This window comes from Ictalurus furcatus, chromosome 1 (genome assembly GCF_023375685.1).
Source record: "Ictalurus furcatus strain D&B chromosome 1, Billie_1.0, whole genome shotgun sequence".
NCBI classification, from domain to species: domain Eukaryota; kingdom Metazoa; phylum Chordata; class Actinopteri; order Siluriformes; family Ictaluridae; genus Ictalurus; species Ictalurus furcatus.
The window spans coordinates 18,778,038-18,796,353 of NC_071255.1; the positions used below are offsets into that span (position 1 = coordinate 18,778,038).

Below are 18,316 nucleotides of genomic sequence, written 5' to 3' on the forward strand. Positions count from 1 at the left end.
GTGTGTTTCTCACTCACTCAGTTTCAGTAACCGCTGTAGGTGAAAGTATTTATTTTCCTTTTCTTTTCTTTTCTTCTTTTTAAACCATCAAATACGACTGATTCAGCTCGTTAGCTAATAATTACGTCCTTCGTTAGCTGGATAAATGTTGGGGAAACCCTGAAACCGTACAAAGCTGCGGATCTCACAATCTATTCAATTCAATTAAATTTTATTTGTATAGCGCTTTTTACAACAGACATAGTCTCAAAGCAGCTTTACAGAAATATCAACACGGCATACAGATATTAAAGGTGCGAATTTATCCCAACTGAGCAAGCCACTGAATGGTGACGGTGGCAAGGAAAAACTCCCTAAGATGTTTTAAGAGGAAGAAACCTTGAGAGGAACCAGACTCAGAAGGGAACCCATCCTCATCTGGGTAACAACAGATAGTGTGAAAAAGTTCATTATGGATTTATGTGAAGTCTGTTTGGCCTTAGAAGCAGCCGTAGTCCCAGCAATCTGGAATTGGAGTAGATGAGAGCTCCATCCAGACGTAGGACATCCGAAACAAATCACGCAGGTCCTGAGAGCAGAAAGGATCAGGATCTCTAGTATCTCCATAAAATTGTGTGTGGCTCGGCAGAAGGAGAGAGGGAGAGAAGAGACTGTTAGGACTGTGCTTAGCATAATAGAAAGTCTAGTCAGGGTAGGCTTGAGTAAACAAATACGTTTTAAGCCTAGACTTAGACACTGAGACTGTGTCTGAGTCCCGAACACTAATTGGAAGACTGTTCCATAACTGTGGGGCTCTATAAGAGAAAGCTCTTCCCCCTGATGTAGCCTTCGCTATTCGAGGTACCGTCAGATAGCCTGCATCTTTTGATCTAAGTAGGCGTGGTGGATCATAGAAAACCAAAAGGTCGCTTAGATACTGTGGCGCGAGACCGTTTAGTGCTTTATAGGTTAATAATAGTATTTTATAATCAATGCGAGATTTCACTGGGAGCCAATGCAGTGTTGATAAAATCGGGGTGATGTGGTCGTATCATCTGGTTCTAGTTAAGACTCTAGCAGCTGCATTCTGGACTAACTGGAGTTTTGTGGTCTATAGTGCGAAACCAAAATGAAGACATAAAAATGTCATTTATAATAGCAAGACATTTATTGTGATAGGAAATGGTAACGTTAGTAATGTAAAATGGTCAAATAATGTACAAAAAATGAAGTATAAATGTGATAAATGTTGTATAAAGGAATATAGCTATATAATGAATATTATATAAATATATTATAATTGTTTAAACATTTTACTTTGTTCTCCCATGCAAATATTTCCACTTGGGTGTTTATTCCAGCTAATCAGTCTTGATTGGACATTATATTAAATATAATATTGAAGTTGAATATATAATATATCAAACTTCATGAGAAAGATTGTTCAAGATTTTCTCTGGGTTTTCTCGTTCCCCACCTCACAAATACATGCTGGTATAGGTGAATTGGCAACACTACATTACTTGTAGTATTGTGTGTGTGTGTGTGTGTGAGAGAGAGAGAGAGAGAGAGAGAGAGAGAGAGAGAGAGATATCATGTGATTCTGTAGATTGGAGTCCCATACAGGGTGTATTCCTGCCTTGAGTTAATGTTCCCAGGATAAACTACAACGCCATTGTGACCCTGACCAGAATAAAGTGGTTACTGAAGATCAATGACTGAATGAATTGATCATGAAACAACTGTACATCTGTGTATAGTATATGTACAGTGTATATTTGACAGTTACAACTTACAGTGGGGGAAATAAGTATTGGATGCGTCAACATTTTTGTCAGTAAATATATTTCCTATGAGGTTATTCACATGAAATTTTCACCAGACATCAGTATTAACTCAAGAAATCTGGAAATATAAAGAATTCAGAACATTAAAGTCCATAAATTAAGTTATGTGTAATGAAGAGGAATGACACAGGAAAAAAGTATTGAACACTCTAACTGAAATTTATTTAATACTCGGTGGAGAAGCCTTTGTTTGTATAGAAAGCTTCAAGGTGATTTCTGTATAAAGAAATTAATTGGTTGCAGTATTCAGGTGTGATTTCGGCCAAATCTTCTAAACATATCGTCTTTAAATCTTGTTCAATTGGATTCAAGTCAAGTGATTGACTAGGCCATTTTAACGCCGTGATTTTTTTTCTATGAAACCAATTGAGAGTTTCCTTTGCTGTATACTTTGGATCATTGTCCTGCTGGAAGGTCCACCCACGTCTCATCTTCATCATCCTGGTGGATGGCAGCAGATTCTTCTGAAGAATCTCCCAGTAAATGGCTCCATTCATCGTTCCTTCAATTATATGAAGTCTGCCAGAACCATGCGATGAAAAACAGCCCCACACCATGATGCTTCCAGCTCCAAACTTCACTGTTGGTATAGTGTTTTTAGGGTGTTGTGCAGTGCCATTTTTCTCCAAACATGGTGTGTAGTATGACAGCCAAAAAGTTAAATTTTGCTCTCGTCTGACCAGACTACACTCTCCCAGTATTTCATAGACTTCTCCAGATGAGTTGTAGCAAACTTTAAACGAGCTTTGACATGACTTTCTTTAGTAATGGAGTTTTGCGGGGTGAGTGTGAGCAGTGGAGTGCATTGCCTATTGTTTTCTCTGTGATGATGGTACCTGCTGCCTCCAAGTGTTTCTGGAGCTCTTTCTGAGTGGTCCTTGGCTCTTGGGCTACTCTTCTGACTATTCTTCTGACTCCCTAGTCAGAAATCTTATGAAGAGCTCCTGTGCGTGGCTGGTTGATAATGGAGTGATGTTGCTTCCACTTGTGGATAATGGCCCCAATGTTGCTTACTGGAGGATTCAGAAGTTTTGAAATACGTCTGTATCTGATTCCATCAATATGTTTCGCAACAATAAGGTTGCAAAGGTCTTGGGAGAGCTCTTTGATTTTACATATCATGAGATGTTTCCTGTATGACACCTTGGTAACAAAAAACCATCAATTTACTAACCCAGCTGATATTAATTTGCACAGATAGGGGTATAGTCACTTACAGATTTCAGCTGGTTCCTTACCTTGCCTTGGAGAACTGCTTTTTCTTAATGTGTTCAATACTTTTTTCCTGTGTCATTCCACTTTATTACACATAACTTTATTTATGGACTTGAATGTTGTGACTTCTTTATATTGCCAGACTTCTTTAGTTAATACTGATGTCTGGTGGACATTTCATATGAATAGCCTTATTGGAAATATATTTATTGAAAAGAATGTTGACACGTTGAGTACTTATTTTCCCCACTGTATTTGATAGTTGACAGTTGTCACAGTTAACCCAACCCATCTCCTCTGCTTGGGTCACTGCCTTGTTTTATGTTTTCTAAGCAATGTACATCCAAGAGCAATCTCTGGAAGTCTTACGTATTCTTTGCACGTATGGGTAAATATCTTGGAGGGACACTTGACAGATTGTGAGTTTCTATGCCGTGATTAAACCTAGCTCTGATGACATTCTAAGTTATTTCCCCCCCTGGCCAAAACACACATTGCTACTGGGAGAAAAAATTATCACAGGTTTATATCAGAAAGCCAATATTCACTAAGAGCATAGCAAGCATTTTGAAATCAGAAGGTAATAACCACAAACTGAGAAACTGTTTATTCAGTAGTGTTTATTACAACACTGTTTTTATAACTCTATAACCATTCCATTATCAGCCATGCTTATGAAACTCCATCCTTCATTCTTTTGTACACATGTCTTCAAAAGCCCCAAAATGGCAATCTTTCAAAACAGTAGGCACTTCAAGGGCGTTTAAATGTGAATATACATTTTGCTAGATTGTTTTGTATTGAACATATTACATTTAATATGTTGTATATAAATAGTTATATTCTATAAATTATTGTATATTAACATATACAAATAAATCATTGAATAAAACGGCCATATTCTTAAAGGAAATTAAGCAAAAAGGAAATAGGAAAAGGAAAAAGAATGTACATATGTAATCAGAATCATCATGACAGTAATCAGGACAGGCTTTGGAAAATGATGACAGTTATTAATACTTAACAGGAATCAAGATCACGACATTTTAAAATGTGTAAAATATCAGTAAAAACCCTAAACATGTAAATGAAGTGCACTTATGCTTGGAATCTCCATGCGTCATGAAGCACTCAATAATTTTAGATAACACATGGATGCTATCTGTCTAATCATTCTAGCCTAATGGAATTTTTATCATTACACAATCTGAGTCCCCACAGCTATCTGCATTAAGACTGAATGCTTTTCAGAAGCTGCAATTTCACCATTAGCATTTGTTTCCCAATCTGACTAAAGCATGTAAACAACCTACTCTTACACAAATACAGACATCAGATGAAGAATAATGTATGTGGTTAGCTCTGCATAAAGATTCTGAGAAGTGAAATGCTTTCAGGCTCCCAAACATATAGCTGTGATGAGCATGGAAAGGGAAGGATTAGGGCTCATTACTGAATATTTATGCACTCGTGTGATGCTGGCTCAGTTTACCAAGACCAGCGTTTCATGACTAGATGGTCAGTATCAAATGTAATTGGTGCAATAATTTTAATACAGGAAGTTGTTTAGTATAAATAACTAAGGATGATAATGCCATTATATGTAGTACTACAATTGGGAAAATTTTGAAGACTCAGACTGTTTAAAGAGGAAAATTCAATTGCTCTTTAACTGTCATGACCTAGGATAAAAAAAAGCATTTTGGGCTTGGGAACCAGAGGGAATAAATGACAAGACATAATGACAGTGATTTACAGTGAATTTACTTTACCTGGCATGGCAATATGAGAGAGAGAAAGAGAGAGAGAGATCAGGATTTGTTCTTGGCTTGATATAAAAAAAATCTGAACAAATTTTCCCCATATTTTGATACTGAATTGACAAAATATACAAATTTGTGTTGACAGCACTAAAAATTTACAAGCCCAAACAGATAGAACTGTTTAAAATAGAAAATGGTTTATAAAAAAAAAAAAAATCAAAAAAATCAGCACTTTCTATAGTACCTAAATTAAGAATGAGATCAATATTGATATCAATATGGAGATGCTGAAATGTGATCAGGGTAATTATTATAGCATAAAAGATAAAGTACATTTACAATCCAGATTTCAGACCTTTTGTATATTTAAAAAATACAAATATGTACCGCTATAGTCACAAAGTAGTCTATGGATGAAATAAATCATGACATTTATTGTTTTATATTACATTATTTTCTCCAACAATTTTTAAAAACCACATGAGAAATAAGTCATGGTCCATAACAAAAACATAATATCTGATTGGCTTTATGAAGCAAAAATACTGTACCTTTGTTATTAAATAAGTTACCAATAAAAACCTCCTCAGTCTTTTATAATTCCAGCTTTTGTTTTTGATGACTGAGGAAATGTTTGTCATATGTGATATGGGAAGAATGTTGAGTGTAATCGCTCATTTAGGCATAGAACTCCTTGGTTGGGGCTTTCTGATAAGCTGTACTTGGTAGTTTGCGCTCTCCCAGATCATAACTGCCCTCATCCTTCTTCCTCATGCGGTACACCAATAGGAGAATGAGGAAGATCGCAAACAGGAAGCCAATCACACCACCAGCTATAACAGCTACAGATAAAGAGAAATTCAGTCAGGTGCTAACACAATATAAAAATCAGTGAAATGTGTTTAGAAAATTGACTACAATAGTAATAAATGACTACAATAAATAGCTATTTGACAATTGACAGTTTGAGCAAATTCTGTATTGCATAAGCGTCAAGCTAAACACTGCTTATGATAAATTATAACAAGGCTGGATATTTTAATAAATTCAGGCTTTAAACTCTTTTTCTCTGTTGGCAGATAATTTTGCATTTATTTCTAGAAAGAAGCTAAATTATCTACCAACAGTGTAAGTGTAAGTTCAAAATGTCTAGAAATAGGCTTATCAGAGATCTACAGTGCGAGTGCTTTCTCTCAAACATCTTTTAATCAATTTAGTCAAGTAAGAAAGATGCTGGAAAATAACAGTCACAAGCTTGATTCAGCTACAGAAAAGGCATGACTCATGTTTATGTATTTTAATGTCATCTGACAAAGCTGTCAGCCGGAATCATTTTCTGTTTATATTAGGATTATTTTCAAACAGTTACACTAATAAAGGTTTTCCAATTAATGTTTGATGACACTAGCACAAATTAATTATTGTTTTACTATTATATATTATATAGATATATAATCATAAGTTAGTTAAAATTAATGCCCTGTAATAAACTGGTGTCCCATTCATGGACTATTAAAGCCTCATGCCCAGTGTTCCCGGGATAAAACCAACACGTCCCTGACACAGTTACTGATAGTAAGTAAGAGTAGTTCAGCTAAAAGTAGAAGTAATAATCACATGTGTTCTATTTTTAAAAATGGTAATGAGAAATATTACAGAAATTTGTCTACATTCAAGATGTCATCACATGATATCATTTTTTGCAGTGTATGTTTGAAGCTGTTAGGATTAAATCGTGCTTGAACTTGAAACATGTTGTATTTGTGACTTGTAAAAATTGCAAGGATGTAATGACAGAAAATATGTAGCTTAATATTTTTTAGTTTTGATTGATCATGGCAGAAAAATCTGATTTTTTTTTTTATTCTAATCTGAACGTACCTGCCAGCACTTCAGTCCTCTGGAAGAGATTTTCGGATTGCACCTCATTTTGCTTGTCAAATTCCAATCCCAGCTCTGGAGACCTGCTAGTGGCTACGTCACTGCCCTGGGGCTTTTCCATCTAACAAGAAAATATGTGTGGAGGACACAGGGATCGAAGGATTGAGTATGAAAAATGTTTCGTTTGATATGCATTCCAGTAATTGTGTTGCTGCACACTGGATTGAAATGAAACAGTGACTATGTGGTTAAAGTCCACATCTGATTTGTAAAGTTTTACATCTACATCTATGGGTGTATCATAAAGCAAAATATAGCCCTTTTTATTCATAGGTCTTTAAAGGGACTATAAACCTATAAACAAGCAGGTGTCAAAATATTTGAATTAAAAGTGATGTTCTACATTTTAACTTTGATTCAAAATACCAATATGGTAGGATGTATACATGCAAAATGAAACTAAATTTGAATTTGAAATTGCTCATATAATACCATACACGCTCAAGCAGACTGTTTACTGAGGTGAAATATTCAGATTCTAAACAAGTGCAATGCAAAGGGTGACACATCACTTTTTGTGAGCTTTATATGTTTTCTTACTTTGACATGCAGTATCAGACTATGATAAGCTACAATAACATGAATAAATATGTTTTCAGAAATGGAATGGAAAAGAATTTTACCTTTGTGACCTGCTCTCCTGCATCTGTGGAGGCCAGCCGTGTGTCTGGCACAGTAAATGAGGTGATCTCCAGGTCTGGGCTGCTTGTCTGGGTGGAAAGCTGTGTAGGCTTTATGTTTTGCATTTTTCCATTTGTCCACACATCTTCATCATCACTTTCATCCAAACCTGAAGGTAATAAAGAGAGCACATGTACAGTACTGTATCAAACTACACTATTGTATTGGTATACTTTGAAGCAGAAAAATATTTAAAGAATAAGACAGCCTTTACTGTTGAATATACAATTACAGTATAGTGAAAGTATATTTTTACAATATATTTTTTGATTGTCTCAAGTTGTTGGAAGCTGGGGTCAGACATGATAGGTGCCCCTTGAAGCAGTTGAGAAATAAGGACCTTGCACATGGACTTAACAGGTCTTCTGATTGGTAACCCAGAACCTTAAGCACTGAGACACTACTGGCCTGAATACCTTTATCAGTTATGTTGCTCTGAATTTACTGCACATCAAACTTGTGCACATTTTATAATAATCTGTGTGCTGTTATGACCCAGTTAGTGCTGTGTCTATGTGTTTTCTTTTTGTTCTCGCTTTGGTGCGGTTGACGTGATTGGGGTGTGGTTTGTACGCACCTGAGCCTTGTTAGGTACCACTTCCCCTAGCAAGTGTTGCCATTTCTTTGTTTTAGTTGTGGTTATTGTTTATTTTTATCTGGTGCATTCACACATTGGCCAGTATAATATTTCAGGTTCATACATTTGCATTCATGACTGACAGATATTTCTGAGTACTGACGTTATGATTTCGTTATTCAAGGTTTTTTTGTGTGTGTTAATAAATGGTTGCCTTAGTTTACCCAGTTGTGTTGTCTTCCCTTTATGTTGCATCTTTGAGCTAGGTGTAACAGTACAGAAATTTAGAGTCAATACTCGATAGTCAACACATCCTTATGTACAATTCAGTGTTCATACTGTAAGTGTTAGTGTAAGGTGTAGTTTGACTATTATGAGAGGTGGGAGGGCTGATATATTAATAATGCAGGGATCATGTTTGGAGCAGATGTCTTCTGAAAGAGCCTGGTGGTCTTGGCTGACCGTGTTTGACCGCAGGTGAAACATCTGCGCTCTCATCAAACTGCTGCCATGGTCTAGGAGCCAACAAGCTTCCCTTCTGTTTACAGCAGCCTAGCAAAGTCACACCGGTATCCACAGACTCACTGTTACAGGCTTAATGAGCTGCATCAAAGTAACCACACTCTGAAGCTTGTCTTGGCTATTATACCCAAGACTGAAGAAAATGAACCATTGTGTACAATACATTGCACCGAGCAGTATATATATATATATATATATATATATATATATATATATATATAGAACAGGAATGTTTTTTTCACATTTTCAAGGAATTATTTGAATAACATTTAGATACAGTGCTCTGCTCATATTTACCAAGGCTACCAATATTAATACTGTACTTCTCCTGCACACACAGAAAGGACATGTGCAGCACAAAACCTAGCATTTTCTAATAAAATATAAAATCACTTCATTATGCTTTAGATTAGGAAAACACTTACATAGACTAAAATAACCACCTATATCAAAGGCTGAATGTATAGAATGAACAGAAATGCCTTCCCATCCCTGGGGATTATGGGGTTCTGACAGTTGGTTCTTAAATTAACAAATACTCACTCTGCAGGTAATCTGATTATTATTGATTTACCTTCAAATCTTTTAGAGTCTTCCAAATATTGAAAATTATTGACTCATCCCCAGTTATATAACAGATATTACATATATCTACTAGGTAATAGGTACTAGGTAATAGGTAGCTACTATTATTTATGTAACATTCACAATGTTTCAGGCAGTGGTTGACTGCCTTCTGATTTCAGACCTGAAGATCAACTAATAATGAGGATAAAGTCAAGGTTTATCTATTTAACAGAGGATGCTGTTGTGAAGGTTACACACACATAACTCCCATTTTATTATATTTAACAAGTCATAACTAATCATACTGAAGAGAAAATCTAACCAATTATGAGCAATTAAACATTGATAGTTAACCTGAATTTCGCCTACCTGATCCTGAGCCAGAGTTGAATTCATCATCATTATCGATAGAGTAATCACCGGACGGCTGATCATCCAGGTACATCACTGTGGCTAGGGTGTGCTGACCTGTCACCAGGACCTGCAGAAGTAAATGCACACAAAAAGCCTCAGTTAAAGTTGAAAATAAAGAGCTCTCACTACTGTTATGAAGATCTGATACAAAGGTGCAAAATAGTTCCTAATTTACTAACAACCACCCAGATGTCCTGTCTTAGCCTACTGGGTAAAGCACAATATTGTATGCACTGGATTCACGCTTGAAGTTGCAAATGAAATAAGCACAAGTGAAAATTCACCAAGCTGATTCTTGAAAAATAAATCTGGGAGGAATGGAGGAGGACAAAAAAAACACATTAAAATACACAAACACCGACATAATCTTTGCATTGTATTAGAGATAGTAATGAAAAAAGTGTGTGAGCTAGTTCTGTATTCTCTACAGTGGCTCTAAATACAGAGGCTGTTCCTATTTGATCTTTTTGCTTTCTTTTTGTCCATGTGACACCGTTGTGCTACAGAGTTTAGACTTTCACAGTCAATCACACTCAGCTGGTCTTCTTTTTAACAATATAACACCTCAGGATATCTGAAAGAGCAGGTAATCAAACGCTACTCACTATAGTGACAAAAGTGAGCATGTGCGTGACAAAACCAACCCTGTACTCAATAAAATAAGCTCAGCACAATTCAAGTTCTAAAGCTAAACATAAAAGCAACAAATGAATATTTGCTGCTGTTCACACCATTTGAATGAGTTAGGTATTAGATTTAACGTTGAGATTTTAGTAGGTGTGGAGGAGGATCAGTCCTATTTGCAGAGAGCGAGTTGGATAGCAGGAGGGTAAGAATGTGCTGCTTGGAGTGTGTTGAATAATATGTCTGATTCCAAAACAAACTCCTGTCAGCCATATGAAAGTGAGAGTGGCATTCCTGAGTTCCTGGCTACAGCACAAGTAAGGTATTGTGTGATGGTCTGAGTCACTTTCTTTCAGCATGTGCCAGCGCTACAGCTGGACAGGAAACTCTAAATCTCACAAGCCACTCACTCTCTTCTCTGCTCCAAACAGCCTGGCCAAACCGAGTCAAACACCTCCCCCTTCTCTCCCTTCTTCCTTCTCCATTTCTCGCTCTCCAACTCTTTAACACATGGATTCAGTGCTTCACCGCTGGCCCAGTATGCACACATACAGTACACAGACAGACGGAAAGGATCAAGTCTGCTGCATGTCCCACAGCACATGCAGAACAAAGTAGACCCACAGGATGGATTAGTCCAGCCACACACAAATAAATAAAAAAGGAAAAGTGGTGCAAAATATGGGTGCCAACCACAAGGTAAATAAAAAATAAAGTAAATAAAATAGTAGTCAACGTTGAAACCCATTATGCAAGACTTAGAAGTTTTTTTCAAGCCCTGCCAAAGCCTGCTCAAGGAGTACTTTTAAATATATGTGCAAAGGGTTTGCTAGACATCAAACTAAATGGCAGCTCTAGTGTGGCCAGTTTGAAATGACCTGGTGGATCTCTATGTGGACATCCATCCATCCATCCATCTTCTACCGCTTACTCCTTTTCATTGTCACAGGGAACCTGGAGCCTATCACAGGGAGCATCGGGCACAAGGTGGGGTACACCCTGGACAGGGTGCCAGTCCTCATTTTCACAAAAAAATTTACTTCCCCAGCGCATGTGACGGAGAGAATGTGCTCCATGTTTGCTCATAATGCTCTAACAATATACAGGACATAATGTCACACTGATACCATGATTAGGATGGCACTGAATCTTGTTAAAGAGCAACATGCATTGCTAACATGCATTTGGTATTGTCTCTATTCCACAAAGTTCATAAACTGTTGCTGTAAGAACACATTAACTAAAACCACATAAATATACTGTTCATCCTTGTACTAGTTGTGACTCTGGGTTATGGTCACAGCATTCACTGTCAGATAAAAGGGCTCATATCTAAGTCTGGTTGGGGCAGATCTATTATAATTACTCCTCCAGATGTGGTACAACACAGACACAGGTCTGACAGGATTAAGCCAAAAACTCAAACATCAAAACCACATGGGTGTCTACAGAACCAAGCTGTAGAAACAGTGCAATGTTTTTTAGCTCTAGGCCACCACACAGGCTCCTGTAATATGATTATCACACTCCAGACGTTCCCTTCACACATTCCAGGCTTCTTTTGCCACTCTTAATATATGCACAAAGTGAACTGTACTGTTACGTGTACTCTCAAAACCTAAAAGCTCTATTGTTTCACAGCCCTGGACTAATACTGGGGATCTTTCCTCACATTCATACGCATATTATACAATGTGTTAAAGCTACCAAGTGTTACCAAACCAGAGTCAAAGTCCATAAAGCAGCTGGGAAAACCTTACCAACTTTGGAAAGAAACACAAGGCTGGGATTCATGGAAAACCACTATAAAATCAATTCATACTTCACCATTATAAAATCCATTTTTGGTCCATTCTGAAAGAGTAGGCTGATATACAATACTCAGAATTAAAAAGACTTCAGTAGAATTCAATATCAATATATGAGAGAGAAAAGGAAGGGCATGCTTTACATGTGCACCAGGCACACAAAGGCTGAGCTTGTCTCTTGGGCTTTTTAAATCAATTTCTTGAAAGCATTTTTTTCAATCATTCAGAGAAGATTTACCATACACTGTCATTTTGAATGCAATGAAATCAATAATTATCACAATACCACACCAACTACAGGAGAAGAAAATGGCAGTCGAGATTTTGGAGTGATCTAAGCTCAATATCTGAGGCAAAGAAATTTCTTGCTTAGGTTGTGTATTGCTAGGTATGCTATATCTAGGAGGTGTGTTGCTGCACACCTCCTAGATATTTCCACTGATTTGCCCACCCTGTACACTGGGCAAATAAAACACTTCAGGGTCTGATTTCTATAGGCAAGTTCTGATTTACTTACCAAAAGTGATGTCCAATGCTTTTATAACTTACTTTTGTACTCTACCTACTAAGGTGAAAAGTAACAACAAGAAATGGTGATGCTAAAATGTTGACATAAAAATAACAGTTCTTTAACAAATACTCAGCCATTACTAACTGAGAAAGACACACACATACACACACACACACATCATGCCTAATAAAAGTGCAATAATTAACTTAGAACCCCATCTGTATTACAGCAGAGCCAAGTGTCTCTTTCCTGTTTGTGCAGTAGTTATAATGTGTGAAGAACAGGCCAAGTGTGAGAACGCAGATGTGCCTGTGATATGAAGCTGGCTGAGATTTTAATGCAGTGGATATAAAGAGCGAAACCAGTCACTGATGATCATCCATGCACAAACACACACAAACACACACGCATCCGTGTGATTTAGCATGCGTGCACACACACACATACACACACACACACACACACACACACCCACACACAGCCAGAGTGATCTCCTGAGAATGACAGCAGTGATGAATACAGCCCATTCAAACCGCAGGCACGCAAGGTATTCTTAATATGTCTGCTTACACACAGGTGCTGCGCTGCATAGAGAGGTGGGTAGAGGAGAAGAAAAGAGACAGGCGAGGCAGTAAGAGAAAGGATAGGATAGGGTTGGAGGTGCAGGCAGCTACAATAATACTTTATATGGTCATGAGCCATGTTTAAAACATTGTTAAATGGAAGACTGGGGTTTTCTTAAACGGAAAGGTGGAGCAGGTGAATACACACACACACACACATCTTGACAAGAAATAGCAGGACAAATTTATTCCAGATTTATGCCCCTGATGGTCTGAGCTCATGTTTTAGAAAGCTTAGCTGAATTGCAAAATCCACATTTTCCCCACAGTCATTGTGGCATTTAAGTAAACAAAATAAACAACTTGCATGGATACAGCAAAACATTTTCAGTCTGCTGATCTATGCATAGTATATCACATACAGAATGTCTTACATCATGTGTGTGTGCGTTGTTATTCATGTTAGTACCTGAGGCATGTATAAGGGAGCCTGGGTGCCACAATGGCTCATACAGAGCACACCTGGTTATGGCAAAACACTGAACCCACTTGAGGTCACTACACACCTGTGCACAAACATTAATCAAAGAACTGAAAAGAAGAACTGCTGGGACACAAAAGCAGACGTTTCCACTGAGGTAGAATGACACACTGTCCCAATAATATGGTAAAGCAACAAGACAAAGCTACAAAACAAATATAACAACCTTGAGAAGGATTCATTTTGTCAGTGATAATATCAATCAAAATCCTACAGTAAGCAGTAAAATCTGTGGCTTGTAATGAGGTACGGTTTGTCAACACATCTAGAAGAAATGTAAATCATTTAGACACCAACTCATCATTAATCATTTTCATCACTGTACTAAGAGGGTCAACATCGTCCCTGTTCATTCCTAGTCAAGGCTGGAATGATGTAAATGTGTTTTCAGGAACATTAAGAAACATGCAGTACCCCATACTAACATACTGAAAAGTAAAAAAGGCATGTTGATAAGAACAAATAAAAAAATAATAATATTAATATAGAGAGAATGAGATTTGTTCTCATGAGATTCGTCTGAACACTGATAACACACATAGACCAATTAAGAGCATTTGCTATCTTAGGGTAGATGAAACACGTTGATGAAATAGATGAAACTCTGATGTTACTCTGCTCTTAGCTTACTATCATGCTGGATATCTGGGAACACATGCTACTGTGACAGAGGAGGATGAACATCTGCACTGTACAAAAAACATCTGGTGTGGAGGTGTCTGTGGTCTGGAGGAAAAAAAAGTATGTCCATATAAGGGCTTGGAGATGGCCTGGGGAGTCACATATCAACACTTCCCCAACCATGTCCACAAAAGTTCCACTACGTCAACATGCTTGCATAATGTTTCCTGGTAAACTTATGGAACTATAAATCACTTCCTGGAAGCAATACAGCAAATATACCCAAACAAACTAGGGAAGCGTATTACCAGTGTCCACTTATTCTAGAAATAACAAGCTGAAAGATGTGCTTAGGTGTCAAATACCACACATTACATTTTTACAAATAAGGTTTCTTGCCTGTTTCTAATTATATATTTTTTTTAAATAGCTGAGCCTACACTTTCATCTAAAGCCAAGTTATGGAATATATCCCAATTATCCCAATTATTGGAATATAAACAAGCCCTTCTTGGGTTCTTTTCTACAATGATGCTACCTCTGCTAGAATTTATTGTGTGCTCAATAGAGGCTCAGAGCTGTAATTTCATCACCAACACAATGTTAACCACATTCTGCTCTAAACTGAGCACACCTCATCGGGATACTGCACTGCCTCACTCTTTTCTCACTCAAATACAGCTCTAATAAAAATCCTTATGAAATGAACCCAGAGTTGGGTTGAGTGAACGCAAAAAGCAGACAGCACATTTACTTCTCAAGAGCACTTTTATTGTAGTCCTGCTCACCACTGAACTCACAGACATCCAGACCCCAAAACATCCCTAAAGAACTTTCCATTTGCTCATCTAACCAAGTGGCTAGAGGAGCAAAAGCCTGGGAGCTTAAGAATTTGCTCTGTACTACTGTTTTCACCATAAAAAATCCTTCCATTTCCCAACATCTCCATTTCACAGCACTCTCCATCATGCTTTGTGTATGTTGTCACCCTTTTCCAGATGCTTGCCTCAGTGGAATATGTTTAGGAAAAGGCTAATAAGGCTCATTTTCTGTTTATGAAAGATGTTGCATATAAGTGTATGGGTGTCTATTACATTCCACTCAGGAATAAGTGTAAACTGAATGACACTGATGGTACATTCCTTTTTTTCTTTTTTTTTCTTCTTTTTTTAAAATCACAAATTAGTATGTTTTTTTCTTACTGTGATGTCAGTTTGGAAGAATTTTCCAATGATTCCCAGAACAAAGTGAGACAACAGATAAAGTGATGGAGTGGTGTGGTAATACTGGGGCAAATAAACAAGCCTATTTTTTTAAGCTTTTTTATTTTATTTTTATTTTTCAAGCACACTTATATAAAATACTAAAGAGAATGTAATCTTTATAATATTTAAACTACCTGTTTCACATTGAAGAATGAAAAAAGACATACAGCATAAGGATCATATAAAGAGTGTTAGCTATGTCTTCAAATGTATTGATAACTGTTATACCACAGCCCTGAATTTTCAAATCTAACTAGTCAGACGGTGAGCATTAATTTTCTATAACAAAACAGCTCAGACAATGGTTTCGGTGGCATGGCAAATCACAGGTTTCTATTAATGCTTTGCTCTTTTTAAATACGTTTTTAATGCCTTTCTATAGTAATAACCTACACAGTGACAGGTATAGCTGAAGCTCCAAGAGACTTTATGTAGCATTTTGGAGACCAGTGTCAGTGCTTTGTAACTATGAAAGGCATATAAAGTGTCATTTTTAACAAGCAAAGTTTTCTGACACAGGAAAGTCTTTAGGATGGAGGACTTCATGGTTTCTCAGTAACATGACAAGCATTTTTTTTCTTCAAAAAAAAATAGAAACTGTTGAACGAACAACTGTTTACCTCTGTTATAAGTAATAACAGAAACAAACTTATCTTGTGTTCCACAGTATTAAATATAAGTATAAAAACTTTAATCAATGACAAATTGCTGTGGGATAAGAGGACAATTTAGGGTATGCTCTTACTGGAAAATAATCAACTTTGGGGTGCAAAAGGCATCACATCACCCTATTGTTTTATTTCTTACTTAAATCTAAGAATCAAAACAATTTCATTCATAATTTTGGTAAACCGTTGCTAAGTAAATATGAAAAAGACAGACCGAGGTTAAAGTGCCAGGGCTAAACAGTGTCACATATGCAAACTTGTCAATATGGTTCAAATTCCACATCAACCAAACATTATACCAATATTTGTAAATAGGAGCAAATTCAGTCTTTAGCGCTTATTGGTTATGCAATATTCTTCTGTGGGGTTGAATGATTAACCTGGGTGATGCTGCTGTCCTCAGATGCTCCTTGAAGGTTCAATTAATTAGTTACATTTCTATTGGTTTTATTTAACTAGTTGCTTTAGGTTAGAGTTCATGCTCTACTGAACTACTCATCCAGAAGAAAAGAATGTGGGATGAGAAATGAAAGCATAAACAATAACATATTCAAATAAAATAGAGGAAATATTAATAAGCACAAAAAAAGAACCAGAAGAAATTGATGTGTTTTCTTATATATCTACTTTTCTTTTTATTGCACAATTATAAAAAAAAATGGATAAGCCAGAACCAACACATGTTGAGGGGTTAAACCATATTTTTAAAAAATCTTTAATTAATGCTACTCAAAACTTATAAAAGTCTTAACGTATTTTAGAGACGCAACAAACCAGGACACCCAAAGCTAAAGACCAGTTATAGAGTTATGTGTCTACCCTGGGTGTTTACCGTAGGGGTGATGGGGGGGCATATTCTTGGACTTCTGAACGTTGAAATAGAGACTATTTATTCAACATAAATGATTAGCAAGCCAATAATGGTGCTGTAACTTGCTTAGGGTCAGACACAAACTGTGACATCACTTAAAGCTAAAGATACACATCTAAACACATAGTAATTATGTGACCACTATAAAAGATTCTCTTTTTCTGTCTTTATTTAAGTTCAGGGTATCTAAATATAATAATCTTTATATAAAACTGTTTAAATGACTTTGATGATGAAACTAGTTGGCTGTATGTAGAAGATACACTGGAAAAACTTTAATGTTAAATGAACACAAATGAGAGTTTCATTTGGGACCAGTATCAAACATACCACGAATAAAAGTAAGACTTTGTGTGTGTGTGTGTGTTATTATCTATTCTACATTCTGTATGTGTCATTTTATATTTCTTTTTCCCCACAAGAGATGTCATGGAGCTTACAGTAAAGGAGCTCGAGTTATTTGTTTTCCAAGACCATTTCTGGTAATGAATCACTAAACTGCGTGGGACTGTGTTCAGCGAGGTAACCGCAAAAGCAAAGGAAAAATAAAAGTACACATCCCCATGAACATCAGTCCGAGTGTTAACAGGACAGCTTCAGAAATCATCATCACCCCGGGGTTAATCAGACTTTGGGCACTGAAGAAGTTTTACCAGTGCACACACAGTGTACACACTCTACACTGTGAACATGTTCAGCTTCTCTAAAAATGATTTTACAGAAATTAGACATGAGGACTTCAACACTTCAAACGTTGAAATCGTCAGTGGACCAAACATTATTTTATTCTGCGATAACAGCAGTAGTTAGGAGTGACATTAAGTTTTACAGATCTGATCAAACTCACCCTTTTTCCCAGAAGGCAAAGTGCTGAAAGCGCGAGCAACACCCAGCCGTTCCTCATTATTCCTGTTCACAAGTCTGCTGGGCTTTTTGTAAAGGAATCTCGGATCGCACTCGTTATTTCGCTTTCTTTTTCTTTATTACAGGATTCTCTCCTTTTCAGATTTGAATCTCAGTGATGTCCGGACCGTTAAGTGTTGAATGACGTCTTCGAGGATCTCCTCCACTTTCCTTTTCCAATTGGTGAGATGCTAGAAGGAGGCCATGGCAGAGGATCTGCTGTAGTGCGTGTGTGTTTGTGTCTCAGTAGATGTGGCTCAGCGGGATGAGGCTGAACTGAACCGTGGGCGGTGTGTGCGAGCACGCGCGCGCCTGGCGATGGTGACGTCAATACAGCGGGTGAGCGCGTGCGGAGGCTGAAGCGCGCAGTTCTTTTTTTCTTTTATTTCGGCTATAAGTGAGCCGCAGTGCAAGTCTTACACTGGACTGTAAAAC

The 18,316-nt window shown here is 37.1% G+C and overlaps 1 protein-coding gene across 1 annotated transcript; it reads right to left on the reverse strand.

Annotated features, from left to right (window-relative positions):
* Window positions 1-3,633: 3,633 nt before the first annotated feature.
* Window positions 3,634-18,153, reverse strand: LOC128611405 (syndecan-2-like). Its single transcript, XM_053630882.1, has 5 exons — window positions 17,826-18,153; window positions 9,462-9,573; window positions 7,369-7,535; window positions 6,686-6,806; window positions 3,634-5,646 (listed from the first exon to the last, which is right to left on the reverse strand). The coding sequence occupies exons 1-5, from the start codon at window positions 17,880-17,882 to the stop codon at window positions 5,483-5,485; spliced, it is 621 nt and encodes a 206-aa protein (XP_053486857.1). The 5' UTR covers window positions 17,883-18,153; the 3' UTR covers window positions 3,634-5,482.
* Between the last annotated feature and the right edge of the window lie 163 nt (window positions 18,154-18,316).

What these genes read in the sequence shown, in the direction of transcription:
- LOC128611405 (XM_053630882.1), bottom strand. Translation starts at nt 17,882, where the DNA reads ATGAGGAACGGCTGGGTGTTGCTCGCGCTTTCAGCACTTTGCCTTCTG. An exon ending in TTTGCCTTCTGGGAAAAAGG is followed by an intron (nt 9,574 to 17,825) that starts GTGAGTTTGATC and finishes TTACTTCTGCAG; the next exon opens with GTCCTGGTGACAGGTCAGCA. An exon ending in GAGGACTGAAGTGCTGGCAG is followed by an intron (nt 5,647 to 6,685) that starts GTACGTTCAGAT and finishes CTTTATCTGTAG; the next exon opens with CTGTTATAGCTGGTGGTGTG.